The sequence below is a fragment of the Leptopilina heterotoma genome, unplaced genomic scaffold (genome assembly GCF_015476425.1).
Source record: "Leptopilina heterotoma isolate Lh14 unplaced genomic scaffold, ASM1547642v1 Lhet_177, whole genome shotgun sequence".
Lineage (NCBI taxonomy): Eukaryota > Metazoa > Arthropoda > Insecta > Hymenoptera > Figitidae > Leptopilina > Leptopilina heterotoma.
This window is the reverse complement of record NW_025110893.1, coordinates 348,973-367,355: the sequence shown is the minus strand read 5'-3', so window position 1 is coordinate 367,355 and position 18,383 is coordinate 348,973. Positions and strand designations below refer to the sequence as shown.

Here is an 18,383-nt window from a genome sequence, read left to right as displayed (position 1 = left end):
CCCAAGTTTTCCAAATTTGAGTGGAGCTGTTTTAAGAATGAAATATGTAAATTGTTATAATTACATTTATTTATTAAAAATTTATTATTTTAATGTATACAAAAGATCCATAGTTTTAGTTATAATATGTTATTACTATATAAATATTGAATATCTATTCGTACAGAACTTTTCGTTGATATAGAAGACTGAAAATTTCTGCAATTTTGATTCATTTTGAGAATAATTTGAATTCAAAATTTTACAATTGTTGAGTATTTCTGAACGACTAGTCACGCCAGTAACGAAGTGTTTTAAAAAATGTTTATTTCTGTTCCGTTGAAGTAACCGAATTGAAGAGCTTTATATTGTAAAAAATGCTTTCTAAATCAGGTGTTTTGATAATAACATATAACACTTTCTAATAAAGTAAAAAGGGATATATCAGCATAATCGACAATAAGACATACTTTACATTAGCATTAAATGCCAAATATGATAAAATAATAGGATTTTTTTCACTTTGATTTTATATATTTACCTTCAATGCTGTATTCTTTATTAATCGTTGGATAAAGCTGTCAAGAAAAATCTTCCGTTTAAGTGAAATGCGTTTCTATGTACAATATTATAAATTACTCTTCAAACCACTTTCTCAAATTCTGATGTTTTAACGATATCAAGGATAAATTTTTTTTAACACACTTCCTAGTGGGCATAGGAAATGGATTGAATATTAGACGCATTTAGGACAGCCTGAGTCAATCCATACCTACTCATAGGAGTTTTTCAACATGTCTTATGTACAGAACAACTCTTTTAGAACCGCCTTTTAATAAAAAATGAGCCTTTCAAAAATGTCCTAAAAGCGATTTAAAGACAATTCATCATCCCCTGCTCACTGAGTTCTACTTATTTTTTCAATTTATATAATAATAGTGCATATGTGTAATTAACGTCTACGGAATTCAAATGGGAGATCTGGAATTTGATAATTATATCCAACATTTGGTCTATATGTACTAGGTGGTATAGTTGGTGGTGATGCAGGAAATCCTGTCGGAGGAGGTAAAGAAGAGGTGCTAGGTGTTATACTGTATAAAGGTGTTGGATATGGTGGAGGTGTTACAGTAGGGTAGTTGGGTCTTGGGGAAGAAGGTGGTAAGTAAGGAGGAGGTCTGGTTCCTGGTTGGGAAGGAAGTCGTGGACTAGACGTTGGTGTCCCAAATGATATAGTTGGTCTGCTAGTTGGTTGAGAAGGAAATCTTGGTGTTTGGGAGGGAGTTTGAACTGATGGAACGAAAGGTGTATTTGGTCGAGTTGGGTTAAAAGGCGTCTTGCTAGGTTGAGTACCTGATGGTTTAAAAGGTGTACCTGTTGAAAATGATGGTTTAAAAGGTGTACCTGTTTGAGATGTTGGGAATGATGGTTTAAAAGGTGTACCTGTTTGAGATGTTGGGAATGATGGTATAAAAGGTGTACCTGTTGGAGATGTTGGGAATGATGGATTAAAAGGTGTACCTGTTGGAGATGTTGGAAATGATGGATTAAAAGGTGTACCTGTTTTAGGTGGTAAATATCCAGGTGGTTTTGTACTTATTGCTGGTGAATATTTAGATGTGAAAGTTGCTTGTGTAGATGGACGAGATTGTGTAGGACTCTTGGTTACATAAGATTGTTGAGTTGAAGGGCGTGATGATGGTGATGGTCGGGAAAATGGTGATTTTGTGGGTGAAGTAGGAGTAAATTTAGCTGTTTGAGTGAATGGTTTGTTAATTGGTGTTGAAGTATGTATCGTTTGTGTTGGTATACGAGATGGCTGAGGTCTCTTAGTAGTAGAAAAGCTAGGTGGAATATATGGTGATTTTGTAGATGACTGAGGGAATGTAACTACTGCTGGCTTTAAAGTCGATTCCGGTAAATTTGGAAAGTAGTTTGGTTTGGTTGCTTGAGATGGAGATATAAATATCGATTGAGTTGCAGGACGAGGTGTTTTAGTGAACGGTTGTTGAGTTGAAGTTTGAGGTTTTATTGTAGGAAACTGTGGAGTTTTTGCAAAGGTGACAGGTGACGGTGTTATTGAGAAAGGTGTTTTTGGGGTTGTGTAGACATATCCAGTTTGAGAAACTTTAGGTCTGTCGTTAGTTACACTAGGAAAAGTGGACGGTTTTGTCGGTTTACCAAATGGTATAGATGGTTTAGGTGAACTTGGTGTGTTGAAATTGAATGGTTGTTTAGTAGTAACAATTAAAGCTGGACGAGTAGGAATAGAAGGGACAGGTGGTTTTGTGGGCAAACTAAATGGTGGTTTTGTTTGCGTTGGAATTTTTTTAGTCGGCTTAAAGGTGGAAGCTGGAAAAGTGAACGGCTGCTTTGGTGTAGTATATTCATATCCACTACCCTTATTTGGTACTACAGTTTTTCGGTCTGTGGTACTTGTTGGTGGAGGTTTCCTTTCAGTAAATGTTTTCTGTGGAATTGAAGAGGTTTGTGACGAAGATGGAAAAGTAGGCGATACGGTTGGGCGAATATTCTTTGTTGGTGATGACGAAAACGTCGGTGGGCGAACCTTTGGAGATGTTATTGAAGTTGGTGGTCTAGTAGACTGATCTCTATAAAAGAAAAGTACATTAATTTTAACAAACCTAATCACCACAGTTTTCCTTACTAGGGTTAAAAATCGGTTTTGACCAATTTTTGATTAATTTAATGAAGATGGTTTACAAAAACTTTAATATTATAAACACAAATTTGCAATGGTACTTTTTCCTAAACAGTACAAACAACAAAAATTTCAATTTGATATTAATAAAAACTTTTGATATCAATAATAATAAGATGTTTGTTGCATGAAAAATATAAAAGAGGCTGTAATTAAACAATATGCTAAATGCATGTGGTTATTCTTTTACTTACTTATTTGGTAGAGTGAAAGGTTTGCCCGGTGGTGGGTAATTGTATCCATCAAAGGATTTCTGGTTTCTTGAATCGTTTTCGATAGCCCTCTTATCTCTTTCATGAGCATTGCAGAATGCGGGAACTATTATTAAGATAGTTATCCATGTTATTCTCCACTGAAAAATTGTTTTGGAAATGTAATTACTGACAGTAAGCAAGTGTGTAGAGGGTCTTTCATAAACTATGTAACACTATATATGAAAAGGGTTTCAAGCTATTTGCACGTGTGTTGCACGTGGAATCAGGGGGGTTCAAATTTCCAAATAGTGGCGTCTAAGATCCCTAGATAAATATTATTATGAAAAAAAATTAAAATTTCGCAAAACTGTTAAATTTTTATTTTTTCTTTATCATATAGAGTAGAAAAATGTTAAAACCATAAAAAATACTGGACCATCGAAAAATGATAGACCACTTCACAAATTTAGACACAATTACTACTTTCTTGTCATATATAAAATTGACCTTGACCATAATTGCTTTTTAAAAGCTTGAATTAATTTTTAAAGTTAAAGTATGTTAAAAATGTATTGAGAAGTGAGAATGTGGACAAAATTCGAACGTGGTCCTGATTACAGAACTGTCTGTGAACGGCACGCCTGGCGCCTTTTCTGCGCAGGTGTCACAGGTTTTTTATTTTACAAAACTGATCTGTAGTGAATAAGGGTAGGTTCATAAATTTTCCCATTTCTATTCCGTCTTCATTAATGGGCAATTTTATTTAGTTCTGTAATGGCTACAGATAAAATTTTCTCCGTAAATTAAAAATTTTACGAAAGCTTATATGACAATCTAAATCCTTGACAATCAGACAAAAACAAGAAGGTATCTTAATTATGCAACTAGCCCGGAGCAAAAATGGTCGATGAGTTTCAGAGTGACCCGTGTCCTTTCGTAATAATGATAAATACCTTGTCCTCCATCTTTCACATTTCTGCCTCTAATATTAACCCAGTGGTATTCAAGAAACATTGCATAATACAAGACACAAAATTACTCAGCATCGGATATTGCTTCCATCTTGTAATATTTTTTTATTTTAAATTAATTTTTATAAATTTACAGAAATTCTGTCCATTAATTCTGAACGTCTTTTTCAATTTTATTGTTTTCAAAACACAACTACACAAGAAATTATAATTTAAAGTCATTTTTAAGAATTTTTAACTAAAATTAGTATAGTTATGAATTAAATAACAATTAATTAAATGTACATTTTTTGATTTTTATCTTATATTTACAAAATTCCAAAAATAATGCCATGAATAAGAAGAAAATAATTAAGAAGTCTTTCAGATTAAGAATTTTTAAAAATAGAAACAAGGATTAGCATAAAATTATTTCAATATTTCGAAACAAGTTTTCATGTATTGAAAAAATATTTTTTCTTCCTCATGGAAGCATGGGTTTACCAAAAATTTTCAAATTTATTTTTTGGCGCATTTTTAAAAAATTCATTTCGTGTCTTTTGTAATATTTTAAAAACTGTTTTGCTTTGAATTTTATGATATATGTTTTATGACTGTAAATAAAGAATATATAATTGGTATAATTCATCCAGAAGGCATAACATTAATGAAACTAATAAATTCTCTATTATGAGTTATAAATTCATCAGCATTTTATACAGATTAGAGTAATATTCTTCAAGATAATAAATTTTTAAAAGTATTTATTGTGACAAAAAATTCAAAAATTCATGGACTTATGAACATTTTGATGTTTTAAAGCATTAAATATTAAATTTTGAGATTTCAGTTTTAAGAAACATGCTTAGACTTATAAAATAATATGCAATTCAAATAAAACAATTACAAGTGTAATAATTAATCATTACGTACAATTATAAAAAATGAAATATTTACAGAATAATTTGAAAATGTAATTTAAAACATTACAATTAATTTAATTGTAATAAAGATTAATTGAAAATTAATTAAAAATATATTTTTAATTATTAAAACATGATATTAAGAGTTGTAAAAATTGATGTATTTATATAAAATCGAAAGTATGTATGCGTTATACCAGATGCCCTTGAGGAATTCACCTGTTGTCAACGTTCTATTACACACTACTAATCCTCGAGTAGTTAAAAAATTAATTATTAAAGAAAATTTGAATTTATTATTATGATTCTTAAAATTTTAAAACCAGTTATAAAGTTCTTTTTAAATTCAATTTGACAAAAGTATTTGCTACCTAAATTAGATATTTATACAAATTCATCAAGAAGCTACATATTCTAAAGTCTACAAATTTCTTAAAATCTCTTTCTTAGAAACTATAAGCTGTACATGTTTAATCCAAAAAAAGAATAAATTTTAATATGCATAGAAAACAAAAATGCTGCTAAATGGTAATATTTTAAAATTCATTTTTGGTGAGTAATACTTTTCTTTTCATTTCATAAACACAGTGCTTCCGCATACGGATAACAGCAAAGCTCAAATAATTACATTAACCCCTATCGCTGAAGGGTTAAAGCTTAATTTAAGCTTAACATATAGGTTTAGTACACTTTTTTACACTTCGAGCAATTCTACAGGAATTAGATATTGAGAGACATTGTTGTAAATTCAAATTGATAGAACTTCTACAAAAATTAATGGATTTTATAATTTATGCAGTGAATTTTAAAGAAGTTCCCACAATAAAAGTATAAATTAGTAAAGTATTTTTTAGAAATTCAATTTGAAACCTTTTGAAAAACAATTATTTATAAAAAAATATAAACGCAACTCTTATAAAATTCAATTATTTTTTAAATTTATAAGTAAAATTATTCATTAAATAATTTAAATCCACCATTTCGAGTTTAAAAACACTGACTTCAAATTCACAATCAGTAACCTTGGGGACCCCCGATTAACTCTATTGAGTAAGAATTTTTGAAACGTGACACCTAAAATTCAAAAAATTTATTTTTCGCCAAAATATATAAAAACACATAGGGGCTGTTCAAAAAATACGTAACGCTATTTTTCGGAAATTTGGACCCCCCCTCCCCCCATGTAACGCAATGTTGTATACATTAGCGCATTACGTATTTTTTGAACGGCCCCATATATAAAAAACACTATATCAAAAGATTTGCCAAAAAAATTTTTTTTGTTATTATTATAAACAATTAAAGTTTTTAGACATTTAAAAAAAAAATTGTTAACCGATTTTAATGATCCAAGCGGCATTCTTTTTAATTTAAGTCAAAGTTTTGAATAAAATTTTTTTTGTAAAAAAAATATTAAAGTTTAATAAATAAACAAACTATTTATTTATAACAAATTAGCAAAAAAATGTTTGCAACCGAATTTTAAAATGAATATTCCGTTGAGAAAAAATAAAAATTTATTTATTTAGAAATAAATATAAATAAAATTTATTTAGTAATCCAATTTGGTCAATTTTGAGACATTTTTTGCTATTTTGAATTTTAAATAACTGATTTCCAATTTGTAATTAGCGACTCCAAATACATCAACATCTCGCGATGGTGTCAAACCAAGGTTACCTCGCGGAAGTGGTCGTGAACCTAAAAAGAAAGATCCTATGGCATTATCCTCGTTGTCAACGTCACCGAACTAGACTAGCACCACTTGATGTGATAACGGAGTACAAATTCAGTAAGTTATTTAAATATTTTTATCTATTACATTGCCAGTATATATAGCAACTATGATGAAACACTTTAATGATTCCAAGTCTTTCTTATTAATGAAATAGCAAATTATTACTGGGTGGATTCTATCCATTCTTACGCTCCTTAAGAAATTGTAAGAATATGTAGCTATGAAAAGAACTTCCTTATATCTAATTTCAAAATTGTTTAAACAAATTATTTTTGCTATTTTAAAAAAATTAGAGTGGCTTAAAAAACAAAAAAAGTGATCAATTACACCCATAAAAAAATGTTTGAATAAATTATTATAATCCCAATTTAAATTATTTAAATTTAGGTGAGACTGGGGCTAAATGTTAAACTATCAAGACAGTTAAAATTCATTATCTTTCGAACGGAAATAGTTAGAGCATTACAATTTTGATTATAGAAGGGTGTTATCACTCTAAATAAATGTTCGAAATTATGTGACATTCTGTTCATTTTTGTGTTGGGAAAACTTGCAGCAAACTTGCAGAAAAATACTGTGCTATGTGGGCAGTGTGTTTTGACCCTACTTTTGTAAATTTTTACGAAAAAGAAAATTTCAACTTTTAAGTATATTTTTTGAATTTATTCTCATCACAATTTATTTAGGTCCTTATTTGAGTCCCCTGAAGATGTACCTAAAGGTTTTTGCTAAATATTTGTAGTCAGATTTTGTATATTTGTTTTTAAAGCCAAAAACGCACCCAGGGGCTAAATGTTAAATGTATTTTTCCCATGTTTTTTTTTACATTTTTTTCTCGGTTTTTTATGTTTAAAAATTATTTATTTGCAATTAGACAAGTACTTTGTCAAAAAATAAGATCGCTCACGTGAAATAAACCAAATTTTTTTTTTTAATTTTAATTTATTAACTTTATAACTGTTTTAGCTAATAACTGTCTCCCCTAATTTAAATAAATAAATTATTCAGTATGTAATAAAAATTGTAAAAATTTAAAAAAATCAAATTTTTATTATTTAAGCCACTCTGATTTTTTTTAAAATAACAAAAATAATTTGTTTAAATAATTATAAAAATTATCATTTGCAAGCTACATTTTTGAGTTTAATTTATTTGAATAGAAAAAATTTAAAGATTAAACAAAAAAACGAAAATTAAATTTTTTAAAATAAAATTTAACAAAAAACATTAATTTGTTTAAACAATTGTTAAATATTCACACAACAACCTTTGTTTTTGTATACATATAATTATATTTAATTATTTCCTGCGTAAAATGTTGAGAAATGTAAAAAAATTAGAATTTTGTTGGTTAATGTTTAAAAAATGTATAATTAACAATAAAAAATTGTTTAAACAATTAAAAACTTTATGAAATTAATACTGAATGTTTAGATGTTAATTACCCATTAAATTTCGGGTAAATAATTCGAAGAAATATACTACAAATTGAATTTTTTCAATTATGTTCTTTTTCCAAAAGTTAATTAATTAATGTATTGTTTATTTAATAAAAGTTTAAGTATATAAAATTTTTTACTTCAGAAATACTAAAATATGATTTCTAATGTACTTAAAATTTTTTTGAATGTTAAAAACTTTATTTTATAGAAAAATATTGATTTTTTCATACTTTGTTATAAACAAATATATATAAATAAACAAAAATTAAAAAATCAGAATCGAGGAATCGATAAAAAATTTAGTAACGAAGATTTGAAAAAAAATTTTGTTTAATTTGAATGAAAATTGTGACCTCCAGACAGATTTTGACACAAAAAGTACATTTAGCCCCACTGTGCACTCGTTGTTACAACTATTTCTAACATTACGCTCGCAGGGGTAAAATATATTATTTTTTGTTAATTTATAGTTAAATGTCTAATTTTTAATTATCAATAAAAGTTTAGACAAAAATAGCGTTTATATAATTTTAACAATTTTTTTAATAACCTATGGCCATCTCCCATATAGTTACGTATTACAGAAGCTTGCAAAAAAAAATTCCGTTGTCTGAAGATCGAGAATTCATTTCCCGTAGTTTTTGGTGCGCTGAATCCGAATCTGACAAAGAAAACTTCCCATCACGTCAGGATTTTGAGAAAAGTGTGGGTAAAAGTCACAAAAATCACGTTGTTGGCAGTTTTTGAAAATTTCTTCCGGGTAAAACCGACCAGCTAGAGACTTGTGCAGGCTTTGTGTTATTAATTATTATTATTATGAATTATTTCATTTTTAAGAGGAGGGACCGGTGAAATTTTAAATCTTCGATAATTACATTGTTAAAAAGGGCTAATTTTTTCAAGGCATTATCTAGGATCTAAATTTATTCTATATAGTTAAAATTAAAAAATAAAATTTTCGGACATTTTGAAAATTTTATTTTTTGAAAAAATTAAAATTTTTCAAAATCGATACGATTGATTATACAGAATCGTAAGGAAAGCCTACCAAAAATTTGGCAACGAAAAATAATAAAAAATGTGAAAGTAGTTGAATTCTTTAAGAACTATATTAGTAAAATTTAATCCAAACAAAAATGATCATTTTTAGGGGTATCAAAATTTTTTTTACACTTTTTCAGTACATGAAATCATATTACACTTTAAAAAATTAATAAAAGTAATTTTTAACTAATTTACAATTTTTTTTATTTTTCAAAAAATTAAAATTTTTTGAAAAAATCAAAATTTTTGAAAATTTATATGATTGATTGTTCAGAATTATGAAATAAGTAAATAAAAAAATCGACAATGAAAATTAATCAAAATTACGAGAGTAGTTCAAATTTTTATTTTTTGAAAATTTTGATATTTACTTAAAAATGTTTAACTAATTAATTTTTTTAAATTTTTCAAAGCAGATTATAATTTAAAATACAAAAATTTGTAAGAAAAAATATTAACCACCCATAAACAACAAAAATTTAGATGAGATATAATTTCACCGGTCCCTCCCCTTAAATATTATAGTATTTCAAAATTAAAATTCATGGAGCATGTTCGCGGTAAATTTTTATAAGATTGTTTGATAAATTGAAAACAATATCCGTGAAAAAGTAAATCATGTAAAAGTCTGAAAGTCAAATTTTTTAAGGTTGAATTAAAAGTAGGTATTTTTATGGAAATCAACGACGTTATAAAAAAGCCCTTCTTGTATTGCATAAACAATAAATTGAATAAAATTTGTTTAACACTAATCAGGTACTAACTTGCACAAAACTAATTAAACTTTTTAAAAATTACTATTTTCTTTTATAGTATTATACGTGAATAAAATTTATCGACCTTATGGAAAGGTCATGTTTAAAATTCTGAACTATGAAATTTTCAAACTCTTTTTAGGAATTCGAAGAAGTGTAATATTAATAACTAAAAAATATTGCTAATTTTTAGTAAAAAATATAATTGAACTACTATAATTAAAAATGTATTAAATAATTGACTATTGTAGTTTTTAAGGTAATAATTTGAATTTTTATTTAAAAAAAGGAATTTGTAAAATTAAAAACACATTTAAGTTAAAAAATGACTTACCATTATTTACACTCAACACTTAAAAATTGTCTGCTTAAATGAAAAAAATATCATGCTATTCGAGATGAAGTACCTTGATACATAACTTGTGAGATTCACACGATTCAGCATTTATAGGATTCACCTTGTTAACAAAGTGGGGATCACTGTAAATGATGTTCCGAATGACCATACTGTAAACTACCTTTAAAGATGCTGCAATTCTTCTTCACTATAGTGAGCGGGAGGATAAGAAAATAACAGCAAAAGTAATAGAGAGAGAAAGCAACTAAAGGTGAGAGTGTCCAGACACAAGATGAGCAAGTAGTCTTTAGTCGAAAAGGTACAGTGAGTCTGCATGAGAAACTTTGAGCAACTTCAATAAAAATATATTTCCATTCAAATTGAAAAAACATAAAAAATTGTTTGTTTTTTTATTTACAATTCAAATTAACAATTTTGAAAATGTTTCTGTTTACTTAAAGCAAAATTAAATGATTAAAAAGAAAAACCATTTATTATACCATGCAAGATTTTATCATTGAGCATAGAAAAAAGAAAAGTTTCCTGCTTTTTTACTTTATTTCTTCCTGTTATCTTGAGATTTTTAAATAATATTTTAATCAATTACTTAAATAAATTCGATAAAATAAACCATTAAAAAGATTCAAAAATAGTAATATATTTATCGATACACTAGAAATAAAATTCTTTGTTTTCTCATTCTTCTTTTATAAATAGACTTTAAAGTTTAAACAATAGTATTTTCTTTAATGATATTTGGCAGATTGCAAAGAAAACTTTTTAACAAAACTACTATAAATGAGAATGTAATATTATTGTTATATAATTATCACAATAGTAAATTTAATACTTCTATTACAAAAAATGAAACGTTTCAAGTAAAAAAAAATTTCAGAATGTTATTTGGAAATAAATGTGACTACAAAATGAAATTCTTTAATTTCACAGAAACACCTAAGCGTAAACCGATACTCATATTGTGAGTGGTAACAAAAATGAATCTCGTAGTTAGTGCCACGTGCTACGTTATTTAACATTAGTTGAATTTTACTAGTAGAACAAATGAGTTCAGATTTTTTATATATGCTTTCCAAATTTTGATAATAAAGACTAAGACACTAATAATCGTTTTAGAGTTCCAAATAAAATTTGTGGCTTAAGAATACTAAAAAGCTCACTAAGCCTACAGTTTCATTCAAATATTATTAGATCGTGTTAGATCGAATCCTTACTTATACTGTTCCAAGTGCCTTTCTCCTCTCCCTCTCTCTCCCTCTCTCTTACTTTTTCAAAAACAGTTTTTCAAGTTATCTATTTATGTTTTCTACTTTTTGCAGAATAAATCCTAGAGAGCTTTATAAAAAAAATAAAAAATATAAAAAAAAATTATCTATAAATAAAAATTTAAAAAAATTATCTATAAATATTGAATCAGCTCTAAAAATCCATGGGTGGACAAATTATACCTACTTGCGTGTGATGGAAATTTTTATAAATTGTATTTTATTCTATAAGGGATGAGTTTTATGGTTAAGGGTAGTTTTAAAAAAATTAATTTAAAAACATCAAGATTCGCGGTAGAGAATCAGCGCCAAGTATAAACCGCGAATATATAATATTCTCAAAATATCGACTGCATTTATTAATCGCTGCGATTAATTAAAAATACTTTTGCAGAAAATTTCATTCCTGCCTTTAACGAAAGATTTTAAGGTTGAGTGTTGTTTTTTTAAAATTTCAGATGTTCTGAATTATGCCAAAATTTAATAACGAGTTGTTAAAAATTATACTTTAAGTAAAAAAAGCCGTTTATTAATAACTGAGGGTCCCGATCGAAGAACTGGTTATCATTTTTTTCAACTAAAAATCATTGTCAAATAAATAAAAAATTAAAACTTTTTAAATCACGATTTTTGGAGGAAATTTTTAGTAATCTTTATACAAATACGAAATGCTTACAAAAAATAAAAATTAAAAATTTTTGTTAATTTAGAAACGGATAATTCTGATCCTTAAAAATTATAAGCGGTTCTTCGATCGGGACCCATACAGTAGTGAATATTGGTCGCTCAGACTGTCTGTCCCAAACAGCAATATCTACTTCGAGTTACAGAAGGGAGTAAAATTTTATTGGTCAGACCTAGTTTCCACCCAGAACATCAAAGTAGTGTCAAAATTTGTAAAGTGTGCCTATCCACTTTTAGATGGGCGAGTATCTTTTATGATTTTCTCATTTTTTTACTCTATATATGATAAAGAAAAAATATAAGGTTAAAAATTTTGCAAAATTTTAATTTTTTTAATAGTTATTGTTAATAACATTTGTTCATATGAATTTCGAAATTAATTATTTTCTACCGTTTTTTAAGAGGAATAGAGTTGATTTTTGGTATGAATAATAAGAAATAATACCTCTTTTGATTAATATTTGTTATTATACAAAATTAAAAAAAATTTAAAAATAAATATGTGCATTTTACCAAAATTATCCCTTGTTTTATGAAAAAATTTTTTTTTTACTTTTTCATTAACAAATAAAGAATTTTAGATATTATTTATTAAAAATCGGCCTCGATGAATCGATGTGCAATTTAATAAGCTTAGATTTAAAAAAAAGTTTATTAAATTTCGTTAAGAATTAAACTGTTGTTATGTCCAAAGAATAACATTTGACCTAATTAACAATACACACTTTTATTTTTTTTAATTTTTTTTAATTTTTGTCACTTTTGTGAAGTGTCTAAAACGAGTTTTTTCGTCGTCAAGTTTAATTTTTCGATAGCTACTTTTTTATACTTTTTTTAGTTTGAAAGCTACTTTTTGTTACTTTTTTAAAGTTAATTATCGAGTGCGAAGTCTGATTTTGCTTCTTGCGGCAAGCTTGCTAAAAATTGGAATGTTAGATACCCGCAAGTAGAACGAAATTACAGTAATATTTAAATGTAATATTACTGTAATATTACGTGTTACTTGAGTATGTGGGTCAGTATAATAATTTTAATTTAATAAATTCAGTGATTGTAATTCAATAAAGTGAATATTAAATTGAAAAAAACATTTTGAACAGGGTAGGGTTTTCAAAGGAAAATTAGTATTAGAACGTACCCTGCAGTATTTGAATTTACAGCAATTTTGAAAATATTTTTTGAAGCAGACATACTGAGGGTACACAAATTTCGAGCGAAAATTACAAACTATCATCGTGCATTTTAATTGAGTACCATAGAATTGGTAGAATTTCAACTGTACCAGCACTCAACTAGTATAACTGTTGTCAGTACTGATTGAACTAGTCAATCACTACATTACCGAAGCTTTGTGTTACGTCAGCTTGTGCACGAAATAATTGAACCATAGTTCCAGTCCGGATGGCGATACAGACGAGCAGTTGATTGCTAATTGGATATGATCCATGAAAGAGACATTTGTAATATTGTATGATCTTAAATATAGGTGGAATGGCAACCAACAGTCCTGGATTTTGAAATTGATGATAAAGCGCAAACGTAAGGGAGCGTGAGAGAATCACGCGGCTTTCGTAGGGTGGAAAAGAGTGACAAAGATCCTAAATAGAAATAAGGACAGACTAAGCTTATAGAGGGTGGCAGCAGGGTGGATTAAGCGCGCGCACTATTGCGGGCACACTGTGGGGTATACTCGAGGAAACGTAGTCAAGCGATCGTCCGGCTGTGGATACGAGCTTCAGGCTCGGTGTAGATAGAAAGTTAATTTTGATAATAGGAAAAACGTTTTTTTTATTTTTCGTATAGTGATCCGCGCACCCATTGAACTTGTATGTGGTTCATGGTTTCTTGATGCAGTTGGATCAGTAGTGGTTGTTAAAGTGCAGGGCAACGGAGTGCAGAATCTGTGGTGAATTTGAGTGAATGCGAGGGTCGTATCTGCAAGCCATCAGATAGCTGGGCTCATTTAGCGAGAGTTGAGTGATTACAGTTAGTTTTATCAATTAAAAGAGTGGCATATAGTGTTGGTGTTAACTGGAGTTCGCTAACAGGGCAGAAGCTCGAACGCATGTAGGAACATGGCCGCATCCAACCCCTGCCTCCCTCTAGAGGTGAGTTCCTCTTTGGTATTTGTAGTTTCATTGTGAAAATGTGTATGTGTCCCTTAGCGAACAAACCTTCGTACGCATATCATCCTTCACCTGTGTTTGTGCCTGTCCACCTGAAAGTCGACCTGATTTCTGTTAACATAATGCTCTAAATTGCGAGAGCTAATTTTAAATATCACTCTCCTCGTCGCTAATACCAGGCTCACACAAAATTCAATATTATATACCCCAACGGAAATAAACTTCTTTATTAATTTTACGTGGAAAAGATTTAACATTCCCGCTACTGGAGAATGGAGATTGATGAGAAAGAAGTAAACCAATGTAGCTGGGTCATGAAGCAGACATTTTGTTTACTACGGTAGATAATATCTTGACGAATAACACTAAATGCTCAGTGAAATAAAAAAATTTTATATTTCTAATTCGGAATGGAATTATCTTTCGACAGATAAACGAATATGAGCTGTAAAACTCTTCAATTAAATGTTATTCAACTACATATGCAGATGTCAAGACTATTAAAATAATGTTTCTTTCGATGCAGATTTTACTACTTACACCATAAATAAAACTAAAAATGAGAATGTAAAAATTATTTCGTCCATTATGAGCATGATTCAATAATAAATATTCCCTTTATAGTCGATAAATATAAACATTATTTATAGCCAAATTTTCTGTTCCACACATTTTGAGAAAAGTAAATAAAAGCTACATCCAAATATATAAATATATTTTTTAAACCCTTCACATTGAATTGTCCATAGTATTGAAAAATTGGTATCTTAATTGAAATAAAAATATTGTAGGTACATATAACAAATTCATAAAACATATTTCTTCTCAAATCTAACATAAATGAAATGTAAAAATAAGTTCCAATATTTAAATATATTTAACGAGTATACAAAATAAAGAAAAATGTCATTTAAAAATAGCAAATATTTGTTAAATTTTATTATTCAGTATAACTATGAATTATACATTACAGAATTATAAAATGATAAGTTCTGGGATTAACATGCAGCGTCTAAAAAGATTCTTGATAAAATTTGGATCCTATACTGTTAACCTAGTTAAATTTTAAGTGGTCTAAATTTTTTTTAATTAAGGTAATAATTATATTGATGCCCTGTGCATTCAATTTGAAACAGAATGTGTGGTATACTTTATAAGTAAATCTTAAAATTGATTATAGCATAGTTCTAAAAGTTGGGAACGAAAAAGGGATCTCTAACGCATGACGCATAACCTAATTGTCTAAACCTTATACTCTCTAAATCTAAATTAGAAAAAAAGTTGTTGACGAACTATAATAATTTTTTTTGAAATTATACAGATATAGTTAGGCCTGTGCGGTATTGAAAATCTATAATCGGTTTTCGGTTTCTGGAAAAATCGGTTCTTAAGTCGATTTTCGGTTTTAAAACTAAAACCGGTTTTGAATACCGGCGTTTAAAAAACGGTTTTTCAAATACCATTTTATAAAAAAAACTGGTTCAAGAAAATTTGGTTCATTACAAAAATCAATTTGTTTTTCAAAACAACCTTTTCAAAAGAAAATTTTTTTTAATTGATTGGAGTAAAATATCAAATTTTCATGTTAAAATTTTAAAATGTAATATGCATAAATAAGGATTAGGGTTGAAATATTTATTAAAACACTTTTCAGAAAAATTAATTTTTTATTTTGGTTTTGGGATATGTTTTTACAAATCGGTTAGATTCGGTATTGCGTTCGAATAGCCGGTATTTCCCGAAAAACCGGTTTTTTTTAACAGGTTTTAAAAAAACCTTAAACCTGGAATTCTTAACCGAAAAATCGGTTTTCAGAAATACCGAAAAATAAACCGGTTTACTGTACAGGCCTATTTGAAGATAAAGCAAATTTTGAAAATACACCGGAAGCTCGATCAGCGGTTGCTTGTTTACATCGTTTGTAGATGGACGCTCTGGATATTCAGTAATAAAATAATGGTACCCCATCATAAAACAGTTTATACGGCCCTGTATGTTTACGCTCGATCAGCGGTATAGAGCACTCCCGGAGCCGACCGCTGATCGGGCTTCCAGTGTAATTAAATTCTAAAAAATTTTAATATAATTTTCAAGTAAAAATTAAAAAGTGATAATTAATGAAAATTAGCTTCTATAAATTATATGAAAATATTTTTGAAGAAACTAATTTTTAAAATTTTTTTTCCAATTTTTTAAAACTCAATTATTTCCTTTCTTTTCAAATTACATATTTCCAAAAATTTAACTTACCAAATTTAACATTTTGGAGAAAAAAAATTATGCTTAAAATTTGTAATTAAAGTTCTTCAAAAAATTAATTAGTTTTTTTAAATTATGTTAAGGTTTTACCCATCATATAATAACTTAAAATAAATAACTCACTTTAGAATGAATTAACTATTTATTAAAAGAATATTAAAAGGTTTAGACTACAATGCAGCTAGCTGCCTAATGACAATATCTCTATCGAACTACAACAGAACAACTACTAAAGCTACCGATTGTAGCATGCGCAGTTTGCTTGGATTCTGCGCATAATAAAAAGTTAACAGGCGCTCTTATTTAAATTATTAGTAGTTTTTGAATATTCTTAACAATTATACAAAAATTCTTCAATTATTTTCGAAAAATTACATTACAATATTTATTATATTCTTAAAAAATGCAATTATTTTAAAAATATTTTACCGAATTTTAATTATCTATGGAAATTTTAAAATTATATGTGATTAAAAAACTATTACCTTTCTTACTTATACATGAACTGATTCGTTTTCGTGCCAGCAATATAATTTTTTACAAGAACTGATTAAAATTTCTATAAAGAAAAAAGTTATTTAAAAAAACAAAAAACTAGGGTAAATGCACTAGTAGTCGGACACTTAAAGATACAATCTTAAATTATGCTTTTTTTCTTGAAATAGCAAATATCTACTGTGTTTATAAGCACATTATTAATTAAAGGAGTTCTTCAGGATTAAAAATCATATAAATTTGTTACAAATAGTTGAGTATTTAATAAAATATAAACATTTTAATAAAAAATTACGAATGCTTTAGTAGTCGGACACTTTTTCCCCTTGTTTCTATAGTCGGACATCTGTCAGATATTTTGGATTTATAAAGTAAAAAAGATAATTTTTTAATTGCTATCTGCTGGAAAATGGAATTAAAGCAAATTAGAAGTTATTAATATAATATTTAAACCCTATAAGTTTTAATATTTATGATTAATTATCAACAAAACTTTGTGCCACTCATCGCGCTACTCGAAAATGGTTGTATCTATAGTCGGACACCATGATTTTTAAAACATTAAATAAAATATTTCTTGTTTAATTATTTTCGAAAATAACACTATTTTAATAAAATATAAACTTCACACATTCGTCTAGTATACTTTTTAAAGTAATTATCACAATGCATTATTATTTATTTGCCAAAAAACACGAAAGTGTCCGACTACTAGTACTGTCCGACTATACCCGCACTTACCCTATATGTTTCAAAAATATTTAAAAAATTGATGAACAAAATTTGTTGTTGGTAAACAAATAAAAATAGAAAAATTTTTGTAAATTCTTGAGTCTGATTTTAGATGTTGTTGACTGTAATAAACTTACAAAATTTTATCAAAATCCGTCAAAACGTGCAAGAGAAAATTTGTGGAAAAACAAATAAGTATTTAAATATTTATTTAACAAAATATTATTCAAGTCAATACAAATTAAAATTTTTTGACAACACTGAATTACATACACAATTTTTTCAACGTTTTTTGAGCCTTAAAGTCGATCCGGGGTCTGATAACTAGTCCTTTCATGGGATACAAAATAGTCCGACAAGAATTTTAAAGCTTAATTATTAAACTTTTAATACCAGTTGGAAAATTGAAAAAAAAATTTAATTTTTCTGTTTTTATAGCGTAAAATTTAAAAAAAATGGATTTTTCACCCCACTCTACTCTAATTTAAATTTCCATAAGTATCTCGTGTAGTGTAAGAGCTATATAGGGATGGATTTTTTTTAATTAGTTAATTTTTTTAGAGTACATAAAAGCAGTAGTTTTCGAATGTAATTCGTTAAATTTAATTATGTTTTCAAGTTTTAAGTTTTAACTGTTTTAAAATTTTTTAAAAAAGTAGGTTTTGTAAATTTTGTAGAGCTTTTTGAGAAGATTCTTTAGATGTATTATTTAACACGTTG

General features: G+C 27.6%; 2 protein-coding genes across 25 annotated transcripts in view; one reads left to right on the top strand and one right to left on the bottom strand.

The window, feature by feature from the left end:
• LOC122499867 (voltage-dependent calcium channel type A subunit alpha-1) overlaps positions 1 to 18,383 on the top strand; it is a 112,901-nt gene that overhangs the window by 1,185 nt on the left and 93,333 nt on the right. For 13 of the 24 annotated variants that reach the window (XM_043608429.1, XM_043608423.1, XM_043608433.1 and 10 more), the window contains exon 1: positions 13,724 to 14,159. The exons of 1 other annotated variant lie outside the window; for it this stretch is intronic. The gene's annotated coding sequence lies outside the window, so the exon portion shown is untranslated. Of the gene's footprint in view, positions 1 to 6,400; positions 6,561 to 13,722; positions 14,160 to 18,383 lie in introns of those variants that run through there. 10 more of the 24 variants (XM_043608425.1, XM_043608413.1, XM_043608416.1 and 7 more) reach the window with 2 other exon arrangements.
• LOC122499869 (proline-rich extensin-like protein EPR1) lies at positions 52 to 10,236 on the bottom strand. The gene is made up of 3 exons (XM_043608435.1): positions 10,082 to 10,236; positions 2,896 to 3,053; positions 52 to 2,591 (listed from the first exon to the last, which is right to left on the bottom strand). Exons 1-3 carry the CDS (start codon positions 10,082 to 10,084, stop codon positions 932 to 934), a joined length of 1,821 nt encoding a protein of 606 aa, XP_043464370.1. The 5' UTR covers positions 10,085 to 10,236; the 3' UTR covers positions 52 to 931.